This window comes from Pleurodeles waltl, chromosome 1_2, assembly GCF_031143425.1.
Source record: "Pleurodeles waltl isolate 20211129_DDA chromosome 1_2, aPleWal1.hap1.20221129, whole genome shotgun sequence".
Classification (NCBI taxonomy): domain Eukaryota; kingdom Metazoa; phylum Chordata; class Amphibia; order Caudata; family Salamandridae; genus Pleurodeles; species Pleurodeles waltl.
In genome coordinates this window covers 1,089,779,275-1,089,798,591 of record NC_090437.1, presented here as the reverse complement: position 1 = coordinate 1,089,798,591, position 19,317 = coordinate 1,089,779,275, and the positions used below count along the sequence as shown (strand labels likewise).

General features: G+C 46.2%; 1 protein-coding gene across 2 annotated transcripts in view; it reads left to right on the top strand.

Annotated features, from left to right (window-relative positions):
- ZCCHC4 (zinc finger CCHC-type containing 4) overlaps window positions 1-19,317 on the top strand; it is a 299,886-nt gene that overhangs the window by 234,261 nt on the left and 46,308 nt on the right. For both annotated transcript variants that reach the window (XM_069202157.1, XM_069202158.1), the window contains one exon: window positions 16,339-16,414. In XM_069202157.1, coding sequence (XP_069058258.1) covers window positions 16,339-16,414 — 76 coding nt within the window. The remainder of the gene's footprint in view (window positions 1-16,338; window positions 16,415-19,317) is intronic.

The window sequence follows — 19,317 nt, the reverse complement described above, 5'->3', positions numbered from 1 at the left end:
GAAATTGGCAATTCACAATCAAATTCACCTAATAGCACAATACATTCCAGGAATAGACAGTCAGCTGGCAGATGTCCTCAGCAGAAATCACCAACAAACACACAAATGGGAGATTCCCCCATAAGTACTTCAAAAGTACTTTCAAAGATATAGATCTATTCGAAACAAGCGAAAACACAAAATGCCAACACATCCCCTGTCCAGGGGCAATGCTCTATGGATCAATTGGTCAGGGATATTTGCTTACGCTTTCCCCCCTCTCCCGCTCCTTCCATTTCTGGTCACCAAGTTGCGTCAAACGTCACTCAACATGATACTCATAGCACCAACATGGGCACGTCAGGTACACAACACTACTAGACATATCTGTAGTACCTCACTCCAAACTCCCAAACAGACCAGATTTGTTAACACAAAACAAAGGTCAAATCAGGCATCCAAACCCCAATGCTCTCAATCTAGCGATTTGGCTCCCGAAGTCATAGAATTTGGTTACTTAAATCTACCATCTGAATGTATGGAAGTCATTAAACAAGCACGAAAACCCACTACTAAACAGTGCTACACAAACAAGTGGAAAAAATGTGTCAACTATTGTCAATCTAACACCATAGATCCACTTACAGCATCGATACAAGATATTGTATGTTCTTTACTTCATTTACAGAAATCAAATTCGGCTTTTTCCTCCATAAAAATACACCTTACTGCAATATCTGCATACTTACAAACTATTCAACATACTTCTTTATTCAGAGTTCCTGTTATCAAAGCCTTCATGGAGGGATTAAAACGCATCATTCCACCCAGAACACCACCGGTTCCATCATGGAATTTAAATATTGTACTTACAAGACTCATGGGACCACTTGTGAACCCATGCACTCTTGTCAATTTTTAAACATGGAAGGTTGCCTTCCTTGTGGCTATTACTTCTTTAAGAAGAGTTAGTGAAATACAAGCATTCACTCTTGAGGAACCATTTTTCCAAGTACACAAACATAAGGTTGTACTAAGAACAAATCCAAAATTTCTACCAAAAGTAGTATCTCCTTTTCACATCAATCAAGCAGTGGAATTGCCAGTCTCCTTTCCACAGCCAGATTCTGTGGCAGAAAGAGCTCTTCATACCCTAGATCTAAAAAGAGCTCTTATGTACTATATAGACAGAACTAAACAGTTTAGGAAAACAAAGCAACTTTTTGTTGCTTTCCAACAACCACATACAGGCAATCTTATATCAAAACAAGGTTTAGCAAGATGGATTGTTGGATGTATACAAACATATTATGTCAAAGCAAAAAGACAACTTTTAATCACTCCTAAAGCACATTCTACAAGAAAGAAGGGTGCAACAATGGCTTTTTTTTAGGAAAAATACCAATGGTTGATATATGTAAAGTAGCTGCATGGTCAACCCCTCATACATTTACTAAACACTACTGTGTTGATGTTTTCTCACATCAGCAAGCCATTGTAGGACAAGCTGTCTTAAGAACATTATTTCAAACAACTTCAACTCCTACAGGCTAGCCGCCGCTTTTTCGGAGGACTAACTGCTTTGTAGTCTATGCATAGCATGTGTATCTGCAGCTACACATGCCATCAAACGGAAAATGTCACTTACCCAGTGTACATCTGTTCGTGGCATGTAGTGCTGCAGATTCACATGCACCCTCCCTCCTCCCCGGAAGCCCGTAGTTGTTTAAGTTACTAACATTTGTACATATGTATATACACTTACATTTGCATGGACATCTCTTTTCTCTTATGTACTCTATCACTCTTTTCTTCACCCTCTGCAGGAAAACAATCTAACAATGGAGTTGATGCCCATGCGCAATGGAACCGCGAGGAGGAATCACTCGATCCTGTGACTCCGAAAAGACTTCTTCGAAGAAAGACAACTTGTAACACTCCGAGCCCAACAATAGATGTCGGAATGGATATGCATAGCATGTGAATCTGCAGCACTACATGCCACGAACAGATGTACACTGGGTAAGTGACATTTTAAGTTCAATGGCATGTGTAGCTGCAGATACATGGTCCCCCTGGCAATAGGTCAACTTTAATTCATAATATCAGCCAACTGCTTGTAATTAAGGCTTAATCCCCTGATTTCACCATTCTGGATGGTTTTAATTTCCAACTTGAGAACCCCCCTGGATGGTGACTCAGTTCATTTATGTGACTCCTTGGCAAGCCTGGGTTTAGTCCAACTGGTAAAGGGACACTCACTAAGCATGCCATCCACTAGATGGTATTTTCTCTGATAATCCACATCTTTTTGTTTCGACTTTCTTTCGTCTGGCTTGGTCTGATCACCATGCGGTCATGTTTTATCTAAAGTTGGCTGCCAAAAAATTCAACTGCTGGCTTCAAGCTTCTTGTATGATGCCATCCTTGGCATAAAATTTACTCTGATACATTCAATACCTCTTTAGCTCAATCTATGCTGGAGTCGAGCTTGGATAATGCCTCTAACATCTATCATTGGTGGATTAGTACCACTCTTAACCTTGTTGCCCCAAACGCACCATATAAAAATCATAGAGCCTCCCCATCAAAACCCTGGTTTGGCCACAGATTATTTTTAGGGATCACTGTACGACTTACCCATTTTAATTCTTGATCATTTTTTATTTTCTACATCTGTGTTTTGACTGGTGCTGTTCTTCCCTGCTTCTCGTTCTGTCGCATTGGGCTCTCAAGAGAGAACATATTCTTTGGTTACTCATATTACCTAATCCACCATCTTGGGGGAACAAACTGTTGTGCTAAAATTAGTAGGCATTTTGGTGGGCTGCCCTAACCACTAATGTGCAGACCATCAAACCTCTATACAGGAACTGTTGCTGTGTGGACACAATAGGAACTAGCTTATGCTATCCTGATAAGTATTCTCTTGTATGCTTATTTTACTTTTTTAGTGCTCCTCTTCCGGTTGTTTTTAGGTCAAACTCCTCATTTTAACTTTTTTAATTGTGTGTCCTTTTTTTCCCTCTTTGTCACTGTTTAACTGTTACTGTTTTTCACTCCACTGCTTTGCTAGATTGGAAAGGAAATGGCGTACCAACTACAATCCCTTAGATAAAAACTCGTAGAAACTGGCCATCTCAGTCTACAAGGAGATGATTGTGGAAGCAAAATGTAGCTATTTTACATCTAAAACTCAGTCCTCTTTATACTCTACTTAGGAAGTTTTGGTTGTGGTAAAACAACTAACTAAGGTCCCCGATCCAAAAAAACAACACCTCTGACCAAGTGTTCTGTAACGCTCTTAACTTGTTCTTTAAGACTAAGGCTGAGGTTTTTACAACTCATTCTGTTCCAGCTCTTTATTCACTTCTCCTCTAGAAGCACTGTGCATCTATGAACTGCGCAGGAAACAAATGCAATTATTCCTTCCAATAACATGGCCCGGCAAGACAATAGTACAGCCTGTCTCTCCAGCATGTCCGAAGGGATTCTCTCATCGGACAACACTGTTTTGACCTCCTTTTCCTCTTATTCCATACCATCTGTTCAGTCCTTAGTCAGTCGGGTCAAGTCAGGTTCATCACTTGACCCTTGTCCCCCCTCCAGAATTCTTCACCTTGCTCCTGAAACTGTATCCAAGAACCTTACAGGCATCTTTCACGGGATGTTTGAGACGAGCTACTTTCAGAGAGTGGAAAAGAGCTTTGTTGTATTGTGATGAATATAGAACCGAGAATGTTAAGGGAGAATGTGGAAGGTTGGGAGAGCATTCTGGGCTTGGAATGTGGGGGCAGTTGCTGCGCTTGAAATGTGTTGGCAGTTGCTGCTCCGTGCCCACACTGTGAAGACGTATCTTACCTGAAACTACTTCTTTGAAGAATTTCCGTGTGGCTACTCACTTCAAGCTTCCATCCTCCCTCTTTTAAAGAAACGTACTTTGGAGGTCAACCTTTCTAATAATTACCTCCCAATCTCTTGCCTTCCCGGCAAAGATTTTAGAGAAGGCCATTAATACCGAACTCACTGTTTTTATCATCAATGACGGTCTTCTGGATGATACCGATTTTGGTTTCAGAAGCCAACATGGCCCTTATTACTGCGTCTGAAAACATTAGACAAACCCTAGATGCAGGTGGGAATGCTGCCCTAATTTTATTAGATTTCTCGGCAGCATTCAACACCGTCAATCACAGCCTACTTAATGACCATCTGTTCTCTCAATCACGGTATACTTATTAACTGTCTGTCCTCTCTAGTTATCAGAGGTAGGGCTCTCTAGCTACTGAAAATCCTTCCTCTCAGACCAAGAGCAGTTTGTCACCCTGGATGAGTTCAACTGTCCTTCTTTTTCTTTATCATGTGGGGTCTCGCAGGGCTCTTCGTTGAACCCTACTCTCTTAAATATTTATGTGGCCCCCTTGGCTGATTTAATTAAATCTTTTGACTTTGCAGTAGTGTCCTATGATGATGGCACTCAGATTGGTGGTGTCAGTGGCTAGTAATCCTGACATCACTGCCTCCAGATTGGGAGCTGGATGTCCCATAACTATCTCAATCTGAACTCTGGTAAAACCGAGATTTTACTGTTTGTCAGGAATCTTTTTGGTTTCCCAGATGGTGGCCACAGGAGTTTGCAGTGCTCCCCTCTCCAAGGCTAAAAGCCTAGGGGTTCTCTTTGATAGTAATCTCTCTTTTGATGGGCATATCAATACTGTAGGAAGTTGGCTCTGTATGTACTATTTCAAAGTAAGGAATAGCATGCACAGAGTCCAAGGGTTCCCCTTAGAGGTAAAATAGTGGTAAAAAGAGATAATACTAATGCTCTATTTTGTGGTAGTGTGGTCGAGCAGTAGGCTTATCCAAGGAGTAGTGTTAAGCATTTGTTGTACATACACAAGACAATAAATGAGGTACACACACTCAGAGACAAATCCAGCCAATAGGTTTTGTATAGAAAAATATCTTTTCTTAGTTTATTTTAAGAACCACAGGTTCAAATTTAACATGTAATATCTTGTTTGAAAGGTATTGCAGGTAAGTACATTAGGAACTTTGAATCATTTCAATTGCATGTATACTTTTCAAGTTATTCACAAATAGCTATTTCAAAAGTGGACACAGTGCAATTTTCACAGTTCCTGGGGGAGGTAAGTTTTTGTTAGTTTTACCAGGTAAGTACGTCACTTACAGGGTTCAGTTCTTGGTCCAAGGTAGCCCACCGTTGGGGGTTCAGAGCAACCCCAAAGTTACCACACCAGCAGCTCAGGGCCGGTCAGGTGCAGAGTTCAAAGTGGTGCCCAAAACGCATAGGCTTCAATGGAGAGAAGGGGGTGCCCCGGTTCCAGTCTGCCAGCAGGTAAGTACCCGCGTCTTCGGAGGGCAGACCAGGGGGGTTTTGTAGGGCACCGGGGGGGACACAAGCCCACACAGAAATTTCACCCTCAGCGGCGCGGGGGCGGCCGGGTGCAGTGTTAGAACAAGCGTCGGGTTCGCAATGGAAGTCAATGAGAGATCAAGGGATCTCTTCAGCGCTGCAGGCAGGCAAGGGGGGGCTTCCTCGGGGAAACCTCTACTTGGGCAAGGGAGAGGGACTCCTGGGGGTCACTTCTGCAGTGAAAGTCCGGTCCTTCAGGTCCTGGGGGCTGCGGGTGCAGGGTCTTTTCCAGGCGTCGGGACTTAGGTTTCAGAGAGTCGCGGTCAGGGGAAGCCTCGGGATTCCCTCTGCAGGCGGCGCTGTGGGGGCTCAGGGGGGACAGGTTTTGGTACTCACAGGTGTAGAGTAGTCCGGGGGTCCTCCCTGAGGTGTTGGTTCTCCACCAGCCGAGTCGGGGTCGCCGGGTGCAGTGTTGCAAGTCTCACGCTTCTTGCGGGGAGATTGCAGGGTTCTTTAAAGCTGCTCCTTTGGATAAAGTTGCAGTCTTTTTGGAGCAGGTCCGCTGTCCTCGGGAGTTTCTTGGCGTCGTCGAAGCAGGGCAGTCCTCAGAGGATTCAGAGGTCGCTGGTCCCTTTGGAAGGCGTCGCTGGAGCAGAGTTCTTTGGAAGGCAGGAGACAGGCCGGTGAGTTTCTGGAGCCAAGGCAGTTGTTGTCTTCTGGTCTTCCTCTGCAGGGGTTTTCAGCTAGGCAGTCCTCCTTCTTGTTGTTGCAGGAATCTGATTTTCTAGGGTTCAGGGTAGCCCTTAAATACTAAATTTAAGGGCGTGTTTAGGTCTGGGGGGTTAGTAGCCAATGGCTACTAGACCTGAGGGTGAGTACACCCTCTTTGTGCCTCCTCCCAAGGGGAGGGGGTCACATCCCTAATCCTATTGGGGGAATCCTCCATCTGCAAGATGGAGGATTTCTAAAAGTTAGAGTCACTTCAGCTCAGGACACCTTAGGGGCTGTCCTGACTGGTCAGTGACTCCTCCTTGTTGCTTTCTTTGTTCCCTCCAGCCTTGCCGCCAAAAGTGGGGGCTGTGGCCGGAGGGGGCGGGCAACTCCACTAAGCTGGAGTGCCCTGCTGGGCTGTGACAAAGGGGTGAGCCTTTGAGGCTCACCGCCAGGTGTTACAGCTCCTGCCTGGGGGAGGTGTTAGCATCTCCACCCAGTGCAGGCTTTGTTACTGGCCTCAGAGTGACAAAGGCACTCTCCCCATGAGGCCAGCAACATGTCTCTAGTGTGGCAGGCTGCTGGAACCAGTCAGCCTACACAGATAGTTGGTTAAGTTTCATGGGGCACCTCTAAGGTGCCCTCTGTGGTGCATTTTACAATAAAATGTACACTGGCATCAGTGTGCATTTATTGTGCTGAGAAGTTTGATACCAAACTTCCCAGTTTTCAGTGTAGCCATTATGGTGCTGTGGAGTTCGTGTAAAACAGACTCCCAGACCATATACTCTTATGGCTACCCTGCACTTACAATGTCTAAGGTTTTGTTTAGACACTGTAGGGGCACAGTGCTCATGCACTGGTACCCTCACCTATGGTATAGTGCACCCTGCCTTAGGGCTGTAAGGCCTGCTAGAGGGGTGTCTTACCTATACTGCATAGGCAGTGAGAGGCTGGCATGGCACCCTGAGGGGAGTGCCATGTCGACTTACTCATTTTGTTCTCACTAGCACACACAGGCTTGTAAGCAGTGTGTCTGTGCTGAGTGAGGGGTCTCTAGGGTGGCATAATACATGCTGCAGCCCTTAGAGACCTTCCCTGGCATCAGGGCCCTTGGTACCAGAGGTACCAGTTACAAGGGACTTATCTGGATGCCAGGGTGTGCCAATTGTGGAAACAATGGTACATTTTAGGTGAAAGAACACTGGTGCTGGGGCCTGGTTAGCAGGGTCCCAGCACACTTCTCAGTCAAGTCAGCATCAGTATCAGGCAAAAAGTGGGGGGTAACTGCAACAGGGAGCCATTTCTTTACACAAGCCCCCCCCAGCCCACAGGCCAGGAGACTCAGCCAAAGCTGGGAGAGTCTTCCTAGTCTGTCAGGCGAGGAAGGGTAGAGGAAATAGGCTGGTTTGTTGCAGGGCCTACTCTGCCTTACATCCTCCTGTTCAGGTCATTCCCTCTGGGGAACTGACCCACTTCCACAGTGATAGGACCTAGCCTGAACTGCCTCTTGTCTGGGCTTTTTATGTCTTCACCCATTCTCTCTATTTTGGGGTTAGAGGTATCCACCTCTGATACTCTTATCTTAACCAGGGTCACCCCTAGCTTACCCAAAGAGGTTACCCAGAGCTGGAGTAACCCCACCATGACCAACAGGGTCAGGGGGCCTAATTTGCTATTTGGCAGGGGGTCAGACCACCATGCCAAGGATAGTGCAGCCATAAAGGCCAACACCCAGCAGAGGCCACTGACAGCTGTCAGTGCCCAGAACCACACCTTTAGCTCTTCACCTACAAGGGAAGGGGCTAAGTTACAGGCTTCTTTGGGTTCAGGGTGCCTGTCTGCTGTATTAGAGTGGGGGGTTACCACATCTTGTAGTAAACACCCTTCTTCCACTCTTTCTTCTGTTAGCTGAGGAGCCACCCACTCAGGCTTAACAGTTGCCTGACTAGCCAGGACTTCTTGTGGGTCAGGTTGGACTTTATCAGAGCCACTTTTGGAGTTCTCCTCTACTGGAGCAGAATCTCCTTGGCTTGCTGGAACCTTGGCTAAAGGTTGTCCACCTTTCCTACTCTGTTTCCTTTTCTTTTTCTTCTGGGGCCTACTTGCATTTACTGCAGGGGTAGCACCTCCAGAATCCTTGGGAGAGGACTGGCCCTGGACCAGTTCTTCTCTTAGGCTCTGACTAACCTCTGGGTAGTCATTTCCAAGGAGACAATCAAGGGGGAGGTCTGTACTGACTACCACCCTTCTCCAGCTAAAAGTTCCACCCACTTCTATGGGCACAAAAGCCACAGGCCTATTAGTGACCCTGTCTGGGCTAACTCTTACTCTGGCCATCTCACCTGGGATGTACTGGTTTGAGAACACCAGCCTGTCATGCACAATAGTGTGACTGGCACAAGTGTCTCTCAGGGCAGTGGCTGGGATTCCATTCACCTGTAGGTGGTGGAAGTGTCTACTTCCCTCTGGAATCTCCAACTCACCTGTTGGGCCCTTTTCCAGTTGAAGGCTATGAAGACCTCCTCATCTGAGGAGTCATCCCCAATGGCTACACTGGTCACCCCTGGGATTTTGCTAGGGGGTTTGTTTTTGGGACAAGAAGTGTCCTTGGTGTGGTGCCCTGTCTGTCTACAGTTATGGCACCATGCCTTAGTGGCATCCCAGTTCTTACCCTGGTACCCACCTTTGTTTTGGGTTGTGTCTCGGGGCCCACCCACCTGGTCTGGTTTTTGGGGGCCTACAGAGGACTCTTTTTCTTTGTTTCTAGTGTCACCCACTTTCTCCTGGGGAGGCTTTGTAACCCCTTTCTTTTGGTCACCCCCAGTGGAAGTTTTGGTTACCCTAGTCTTGACCCAGTGGTCTGCCTTCTTTCCCAGTTCTTGGGGAGAAATTGGACCTAGGTCTACCAGATACTGATGCAACTTTTCATTGAAGCAGTTACTTAAAATGTGTTCTTTCATAAACAAATTATAAAGCCCAACATAGTCATGCACTTCATTTCCAGTTACCCAACCATCCAGTGTTTTCACTGAGTAGTCAACATAATCAACCCAGGTCTGGCTCGAGGATTTTTGAGCCCCCCTGAATCTAATCCTATACTCCTCAGTGGAGAATCCAAAGCCCTCAATCAGGGTACCCTTCATGAGGTCATAGGATTCTACATCTTTTCCAGAGAGTGTGAGGAGTCTATCCCTACACTTTCCAGTGAACATTTCCCAAAGGAGAGCACCCCAGTGAGATCTGTTTACTTTTCTGGTTGCACAAGCCCTCTCAAAAGCTGTGAACCATTTGGTGATGTCATCACCATCTTCATATTTTGTTACAATCCCTTTGGGGATTTTTAGGATGTCAGTAGTCTCTCTGACCCTATTTATGTATTCATCTCTTGTCTTTCCCTCTCTATGGCTAGGATCTGTCTTTCCAAAGCCAATCTTTTGGCCATCCTGGCTAACTGGATGTCCTCTTCACTGGAGTTATCCTCAGTGATTTCAGAGTTGTTGGTCCCTCCTGTGAGGGAACCAGCATCTCTGACTATTATTTGTGGAGTCAGGGCTTGAGAAGCCCTGCTCTCCCTAAGTAGGACTGGAGGGGGGGAATTTCCCTCCAAGTCACTATCTTCATCCTCTGAGTTGCCATCCTCAGAGGGGTTGGCTTTTTCAAACTCTGCCAAAAGCTCCTGGAGCTGTACTTTGGTAGGTTTGGAGCCCATTGCTATTTTCTTTAGTTTACAGAGTGACCTTAGCTCTCTCATCTGTAGATGGAGGTAAGGTGTGGTGTCGAGTTCCACCACATTCACATCTGTGCTAGACATTATGCTTCTAAAAGTTGGAATACTTTTTAGGAAACTAAAACTGGTTCTAGAATCTAATTCAAACTTTTAACAAACTTTTAAACTCTAAAAGAAATGCTAACAGGGACTAACACAAGGCCCTAGCAGGACTTTAAAGAATTTAGAAAACTTTTCAAATTGCAAAAATCAATTTCTAATGACAATTTTGGAATTTGTCGTGTGATCAGGTATTGGCTGAGTAGTCCAGCAAATGCAAAGTCTTGTATCCCACCGCTGATCCACCAATGTAGGAAGTTGGCTCTGTATGTGCTATTTCAAAGTAAGGAATAGCATGCACAGAGTCCAAGGGTTCCCCTTAGAGGTAAAATAGTGGTAAAAAGAGATAATACTAATGCTCTATTTTGTGGTAGTGTGGTCGAGCAGTAGGCTTATCCAAGGAGTAGTGTTAAGCATTTGTTGTACATACACAAGACAATAAATGAGGTACACACACTCAGAGACAAATCCAGCCAATAGGTTTTGTATAGAAAAATATCTTTTCTTAGTTTATTTTAAGAACCACAGGTTCAAATTTAACATGTAATATCTTGTTTGAAAGGTATTGCAGGTAAGTACATTAGGAACTTTGAATCATTTCAATTGCATGTATACTTTTCAAGTTATTCACAAATAGCTATTTCAAAAGTGGACACAGTGCAATTTTCACAGTTCCTGGGGGAGGTAAGTTTTTGTTAGTTTTACCAGGTAAGTACGACACTTACAGGGTTCAGTTCTTGGTCCAAGGTAGCCCACCGTTGGGGGTTCAGAGCAACCCCAAAGTTACCACACCAGCAGCTCAGGGCCGGTCAGGTGCAGAGTTCAAAGTGGTGCCCAAAACGCATAGGCTTCAATGGAGAGAAGGGGGTGCCCCGGTTCCAGTCTGCCAGCAGGTAAGTACCCGCGTCTTTGGAGGGCAGACCAGGGGGGTTTTGTAGGGCACCGGGGGGGACACAAGCCCACACAGAAATTTCACCCTCAGCGGCGCGGGGGCGGCCGGGTGCAGTGTTAGAACAAGCGTCGGGTTCGCAATGGAAGTCAATGAGAGATCAAGGGATCTCTTCAGCGCTGCAGGCAGGCAAGGGGGGGCTTCCTCGGGGAAACCTCCACTTGGGCAAGGGAGAGGGACTCCTGGGGGTCACTTCTGCAGTGAAAGTCCGGTCCTTCAGGTCCTGGGGGCTGCGGGTGCAGGGTCTTTTCCAGGCGTCGGGACTTAGGTTTCAGAGAGTCCCGGTCAGGGGAAGCCTCGGGATTCCCTCTGCAGGCGGCGCTGTGGGGGCTCAGGGCGGACAGGTTTTGGTACTCACAGTCGTAGAGTAGTCCGGGGGTCCTCCCTGAGGTGTTGGTTCTCTACCAGTCGAGTCGGGGTCGCCGGGTGCAGTGTTGCAAGTCTCACGCTTCTTGCGGGGAGATTGCAGGGTTCTTTAAAGCTGCTCCTTTGCATAAAGTTGCAGTCTTTTTGGAGCACGTCCGCTGTCCTCGGGAGTTTCTTGGCGTCGTCCAAGCAGGGCAGTCCTCAGAGGATTCAGAGGTCGCTGGTCCCTTTGGAAGGCGTCGCTGGAGCAGAGTTCTTTGGAAGGCAGGAGACAGGCCGGTGAGTTTCTGGAGCCAAGGCAGTTGTCGTCTTCTGGTCTTCCTCTGCAGGGGTTTTCAGCTAGGCAGTCCTCCTTCTTGTTGTTGCAGGAATCTGATTTTCTAGGGTTCAGGGTAGCCCTTAAATACTAAATTTAAGGGTGTGTTTAGGTCTGGGGGTTTAGTAGCCAATGGCTACTAGCCCTGAGGGTGAGTACACCCTCTTTGTGCCTCCTCCCAAGGGGAGGGGGTCACATCCCTAATCCTATTGGGGGAATCCTCCATCTGCAAGATGGAGGATTTCTAAAAGTTAGAGTCACTTCAGCTCAGGACACCTTAGGGGCTGTCCTGACTGGTCAGTGACTCCTCCTTGTTGCTTTCTTTGTTCCCTCCAGCCTTGCCGCCAAAAGTGGGGGCCGTGGCCGGAGGGGGCGGGCAACTCCACTAAGCTGGAGTGCCGTGCTGGGCTGTGACAAAGGGGTGAGCCTTTGAGGCTCACCGCCAGGTGTTACAGCTCCTGCCTGGGGGAGGTGTTAGCATCTCCACCCAGTGCAGGCTTTGTTACTGGCCTCAGAGTGACAAAGGCACTCTCCCCATGAGGCCAGCAACATGTCTCTAGTGTGGCAGGCTGCTGGAACCAGTCAGCCTACACAGATAGTTGGTTAAGTTTCATGGGGCACCTCTAAGGTGCCCTCTGTGGTGCATTTTACAATAAAATGTACACTGGCATCAGTGTGCATTTATTGTGCTGAGAAGTTTGATACCAAACTTCCCAGTTTTCAGTGTAGCCATTATGGTGCTGTGGAGTTCGTGTAAAACAGACTCCCAGACCATATACTCTTATGGCTACCCTGCACTTACAATGTCTAAGGTTTTGTTTAGACACTGTAGGGGCACAGTGCTCATGCACTGGTACCCTCACCTATGGTATAGTGCACCCTGCCTTAGGGCTGTAAGGCCTGCTAGAGGGGTGTCTTACCTATACTGCATAGGCAGTGAGAGGCTGGCATGGCACCCTGAGGGGAGTGCCATGTCGACTTACTCATTTTGTTCTCACTAGCACACACAGGCTTGTAAGCAGTGTGTCTGTGCTGAGTGAGGGGTCTCTAGGGTGGCATAATACATGCTGCAGCCCTTAGAGACCTTCCCTGGCATCAGGGCCCTTGGTACCAGAGGTACCAGTTACAAGGGACTTATCTGGATGCCAGGGTGTGCCAATTGTGGAAACAATGGTACATTTTAGGTGAAAGAACACTGGTGCTGGGGCCTGGTTAGCAGGGTCCCAGCACACTTCTCAGTCAAGTCAGCATCAGTATCAGGCAAAAAGTGGGGGGTAACTGCAACAGGGAGCCATTTCTTTACAAATACTATCACTTCTTCGTCTTTCTTCATGCTTAAGACACTAAGGAAAATTATTCAGTTTGTCCCGTACGATCTACAGAAAAACGTAGTCTCCACTCTTATTATTTCCAAAATAGATTATTGTAATGCCTTGTTTACTAACATCAAGAAAAGTTGCCTACAAAAACTGCAAACTCTTCAGAATGCTGTTGCACGATTACTTCTGGGAATTCCCAAGTCCCAGTCTGTTTCCCAAGGCCTTTCCCAACTACATTAGCTGCCCGTTGTAAAGCAAATGGATTTCAAGGCCTTATGCATCGGGGACTGAGTATTTGAAACAACCCTTCGAATGGTACACTCTCAGTAGATCACTTAGAACGTTGTTGGCGCGTAATATAGTAGTACTGTAAGAAAGTGCCCCTTTTGACATGGTTACCCCCCTAATTTTTCCCTGATATTAATGCTGACTTGACTGAGAGTGTGCTGGGATCCTATTAACCAGGCTTCAGCACCAGTGTTCTTTCCCTAAAACTGTACCATTGTTTCCACAATTGGCACCCCCCTGGCACACAGCTAAGTCTCTTGTCAAAGGTACCAGTGGTACCAATGGCTCTGTGACCAGGGAGGGTCCTTAAGGGCTGCAGCATGTGTTATGCCACCCTAAGGGACCCCTAACAAAGCACATGCACACTGCTATTGCAGCTTGTTTGTACTGGTGGAGAGAAAATGGTAAAGTCGACATGGCATCCCTCTCAGGATGCCATGCCCACCAACCACTGCCTGTGGCATAGGTAAGTCACCCCTCTAGCAGGCCTTACAGCCCTAAGGCAGGGTGCACTATACCACAGGTGAAGGCATAGCTGCTTGAGCAATATGCCCCTACAGTGTCTAAGTCCATTCTTAGAAATTGTAAGTGCAGTGTGGCCAGATTTATTGTACTATGCATCCAGAGGGCATCTTAGAGATGCCCCCTGTATTTTAACCAACCCTTTAGTGTAAGGCTGACCAGTCTGTGCCAGCCTGCCACTAACAGACGAGTTTCTGACCCCATGGGGTGGGGGCCTTTGTACTCTCTAGAGTCAGAAACAAAGGCTGTTCTGGATGGAGGTGCTTCATACCTCCCCCCTCCCCCTGCAGGAACTGTAACACTTGGCAGTGAGCCTCAAAGGCTCAGACCTCCTGTTACAGTGCCCCAGGCACTCCAGCTAGTGGCCATTGGCTACTGCCCTCTGAACCCCTGTAATTCCCCTAAAACTAGTACTTAGGGGCACACCTTAACCTACCTCACCAGATTCCTGGTGACCTCAGGAAAAGAGGACACCAAAGTAAGAAGAAAGAAGGAGGACTGCTAAGCCGACCCCCCAGCAGAGGAGACTCCAGACACCAACTGACTTGGCCCCCAACCTTACCGGACTGTACACACCTTCAAAGGCCCCTGCTCCAAAAAGGCGATGCATTCTGCAGGACCAGTGACTTCTCCAAAGCCCCAGATGACTGCCTGGCCACCAAAGGACTAAGATCTCCCGAGAACAGTGGCCCTGTCCAGAAGAAACTCCAACAAAGGACTCCAGAACTGCCCGGATCCACAAGTCTTGCCCACTCTGCACCCGACCCCCACGGCCCGAGTCCAGGTGGCCCACTGGTCCAGAGCAGGTCCCCAAGCAATTCTGACCTTGTGTCCACCCTGGGTTCACCCCACCTGGCCAACATGACGATGACTGCAGCCTGAAACCGGAGGACCCTCCTGACTGCGAGAGAACCGGGCGAAGATTCCCGATGCCTAAAGATACCCCTGCACCGCAGCCCCCTGGCTTTGGGGGACCCGACTACTGATCCAGCAGGCGGCCCTCCTCCTTGTCCAGCCTGCAGCATCTTTGTGACCCCGGTGTCCCCCAGTTGAGAAGCAATAGAAGCCCGACGCTGTGTTTGCATCCTGCACCCGGCCACCCTTGTGCCGCTGAGGGTGTGTGTTTGGTGCTGACCTGTGGCCCCCTCCGGTGCTCAACTAAACCCCCAGGTCTGCCCTCCGAAGTCATGGGTACTTACCTGCCAGCAGATCTGTTTCCGAGTGTCCCAGTCTCTATAGGATCCCATTCTAAATCTACCTTCAACTTTGATCTCTGCACTCAGCCAGCCCCATGTTGCTGGTTTTGTGAGTTTGGGGTGATCCTGAACCCCGACCTGTGGACATTCTAAACCCCGGAGACTGGAATTGTAAGTAGAGTACTTCCCTCAAAACTACACTAACACTTTCCCCGCCCAGGACTGTTCTGAAAATTGCAGTGTGTCAACTTTTGAAATTGAAAAGTGTTACTTGCCTTCAAACTGTTTTATTTACTAAATCCAAACAAAATGCTATTGATACATATGTTTGATACCTACGTGCAAATGTACTTACCTGCAACAAACTCCTTTTGGTTCTAGAATAAAAGTAACAAAATATATTTTTCCAATACAAATACATTGGCCTGGAGTTAGTCATTGAGTGTGTACCTCATTTATTGCCTGTGTGTGTACAACAAATGCTTTGCACTGCCCTCTGATGAGCCTGTCTAATGAGCCTAGCTGCTCGACCACACTGCCACAAAAGAGATCATTGGTATTATCTACTTTTGCCTCTGTTAAGCCTCTGGGGAACCCCTGGACTCTGTGCACTCTATATCTCATTTTGATATAGTATATACAAAGCCAGCTTCCTACAAGAACCCAATGTTAAAAGATGTGACTGAGGTTGGTGGGGGGGGGGGGGGCAGGAGTTTCATCACTTTTACTGCTAAGCTTAGGAACTTGATGCTCCCACATCTTAAGAAAAAAACGGAACTGTTCTATTTCTGCAAAGCTCTTAAAACCTGGCTTTTCAACAGTTAGAGCTGTTGTTCTCTCATTGCTGAAGTTGTCTGTTTTGGACTGTGATCTGTTTCCATAGCTATAGCATCTAGACACCCCAGGGTAGTAGAGCTCTCTATAAGTCTAATTTTCTTTTCATTTTATTTATTTGATGTGTATTGTTTTGTGTTTCAAATCATCAACAACGTTTAGGCCGGGGTTCCTGGCTTCCAGTAATGACTCAGTGGCGGTGTCCCTGGATTCCAGTAATGATTTAGTGGGGGTCCCCGGGTTGCTGTAATGATAAAGTGGGGGTCCACAGAAGTTAAAAGGTTGGGAAGCACTGCAGCAGATTTTAACTTGTTGACGAAGAGACCAAAATGGTGGCAAGGTATGACATTTAATATGAATTGGTCAAAGATAACATCCCATTAGTGTGTCCAGGGCTGCCATGAACAGGTTATTGGGTCAACCATGTGCAAAGTTAACAGTGTGGTTTTCAGTATCCTTCATTGCTGTTGCATCCCAAGGAAGATGCCATTATGTCATTTTTTTCAGATGTGGTGCTAAAACTAACAGAGAAAAACTAAAGTCTAAGATGCAGGAACCTCATTATACATTTTGAAGATCATGTTAATACTACTGATATGTTTAGCTTTTGTTTTTGGTTGCAAGTGTAAAACAATGTGTTGAATTCTTTCAGGTATTGTTCCATTTGCCAGCGGTACGTTTCATCAGACAATCAACACTGTGAAATCTGCAATATGTGCACATCTAAAGTAAGTTTTTAGCTTAGCCTTTTGGCACAATTGTAGCTGGTTATTATGCATGACTGATGTTTATGTGGCCAAATGATTTGTCTGCAGTGAATCACTTTTCTTGAATTCTTAATTGCCATGCTGTGTTGATTCTGGGTAGTACAAGGCTGTTTGTCTCGCTATGCAAATTGGCGCCCTCTCCTATAGCAGTATGGCTATATTTGGTATTTTAGAGGCAATTATAAGCCAATTGCTAGGGAAGCCCGAGGCAGCCGTCTGGTATTGCCTTGCGATACAACAGAGTTGGGTTGGCATCTCCTTTCCTGCAGCTCTCGTGAAATGCTCTTCCTGCAATACCTTCCATCCTAGCATCAGTTAGTGACTGACTTTAATGTAATCTTTTTGTTGTCATGAATCAGTGTTTGTAGAACTGACCCTGACCTCGCCTTCCTTTGTGTCAGTTATTGTTTGCAAGCTTGTTTTACTACACCCAAAGATTCTTTTTGTGAATCTTCAAGTCAGAGAAACTGTTTAGGTTTTCACCAAAAACTTTCCACTCTAAATAAAAAGCAAGCTTTATTTGGATAGAATAATTAACATTACTTATTTATTTAAAGGTCAGTGTCCGTAGGAAGTGCCCATAGTTCGGTCAAAGTGGTACAGAAAAAAAAGTATAGCACATGTCAGCATAGTCAAAATTGTGGCGGATATGATGAGTTGACGATGTTTACATAAGGGGGCCATAAGGTGGCAAGGATAGCGTTTTTGGATTGGTGCTGTCCACCAGTGCCTTGAAATTGGCAGCCAGCTGATGGTAACATTGCAGAAAACTCCAAGATCTAAATTGAACCCTCAGTGCTGCTGGGTGATGACAACGCCCCGGATGATTTAATTTGACATTTGCGTAGCTCTGCTGGATCAAAATCCTGATTGGCAGTTGTGGACTACTTGGTGTTGGGGTCCACGTATTTCTGAACTTGTCAGGAGGCTTTCCCTTCCAAAAATATATATTTTTTAATCCGTCTTTTTGATTGATGTTTGAAAGAACTCAACGTGCCTATGTGTACTGAAGTAATTTTCTGCTTCCTTTCACTTTCTAATATTTGCATCTATACTAAATACTTATCAATATGTTAACACCCTTATATTTGAGCAGTGTTCCCTCCCTGAGCCTCTCCGTTGGCATTTTTTAAAATTATTTTATTGAACTGTTTTATGTAGCTGGGACATAACAAAGGGCAAACTGAGTAACATTAAAAACATGAAAGAAAAAATGACAATCATAATTTAATACTAAACTACAAAACATAAAGTTATAACCGGCTGGCCTGCAACATAATCAAAACTCATCCCTCCATCCTGAGATACAGAAGAAGAAAAAGCAAAACTTCACATATAAATCACATCAATGAAAGATCCACGTGTGATGAATCTTGTCCCATTCTAATTCTGTATAGTTCAGTGATTTTCCCCTGCGTAAGAGAGGTTTTATATTGATCTGTAACCATCAGTACTCTCTTGGGTGCCTAACCTGAGATTACTCTGCCAGCCGGTGGCGGGATTGAAAACTGCTTCTCAAGCATGTTTAATATTGAACTGCACATGTCACTACCGTGAATGATGATGGCATATACTTGGCATGCTCCTTGACCCGGCACATGTTCAGATCAGCACCAGTTTTTGTCTGCTGATCATTGTGGCTTATACTGTGCTTCTCTCATCTCATGCACGAATATCATCTGTGGAGTCCCCCAAGAATCATACCTCAGCCTGACTGTGAGAAAACTGGGCTGACTGCAGAAGCCCCCTAACTCTTTGCCCCCATGTTTCACTTATGCTGGTGTTTTTCTGACTCTGATGGTGCCCTGGGCACTGCTAAACAGTCCCTCGGCCAGTGCTCTGATTAAAATGGATATGCAAATGAGGCTGATTATATTTGACTGTACCAACCTATCTATAAGTCCTTAGTATATGGTAGGAAAGGTAGAGAGCTCAGATTAAGTAGTGCTGCTGTGGTGCCCAGGGTCATTGTAAAGGCAGGCCTGCCTTGCTGGCTGCTTTTAAGTTAAAATTAACCCATATTTCGACTTTGTAATTAAAAGTACTTCCAAAGTCTTAATCTACCTTATTTGTATGTGTAAGTGACCCCTAAGGTGTGCCCTAGGTGCCCCCAGGGTTGGATGCAGTGTAACTATAAGCAGGGATTTTTTAAAAGATGTCTTACAAGCCCTGGTGATGGAAAAATAGCCAACTTCGTTTTCCCTCACTGTAGAAAATGGGCTCCTTAGGCTAACATGGGGAAACATTATTTTAAATGTAATACAGTTTCAGAAGGAGCTAAATATTTCAAGTTTGGTGCCAAACTGATTGTTATAATAAATCTAATAACTTGCCATTGTTGAAATTATTATAACCATCCAAGGGAAAGAGTTTTAGAACTCTTTCTAAAAGTTACCGGCTTCAGCTCTGTAGTGCCCTTTTCTGATTGGGCAGCCTCTGGCAGCCTGGCCAGGCTGCCCTGATGAGGTGTAAAGTGCCTGGGCTGAACACAAAGGAAGTGCCTGGGGGAGGAGATCTGCCTCAGCAGATGGCAGAGCAGGATAGGGGAAATAGCAGCCAAACTGGTCTTCAAAGGAGGGAAGGACATTTGATACAGTATCTGTACCTCCACCATTTCCTAAAAACCCAGACATCCAGGTGCCCCCCGATTAGATACGGAGAGGGCTGGAAAGGGGTGCGCCAATGGAAACAGCCACACCAGTGGGTGGGCTCAGCTAGACCTAACCTCTGAGACTGAATGTTTGCCACCTGGGATTTTGAGACAATCTTGCTCCCTGAGATAGATTTTTGCCACACTTCCCAGGAAGTGGTCACTCAAGAGGGTGGTGGCCTGCATGTGATTGGTCAAGAGCCCCCCCCCCTCG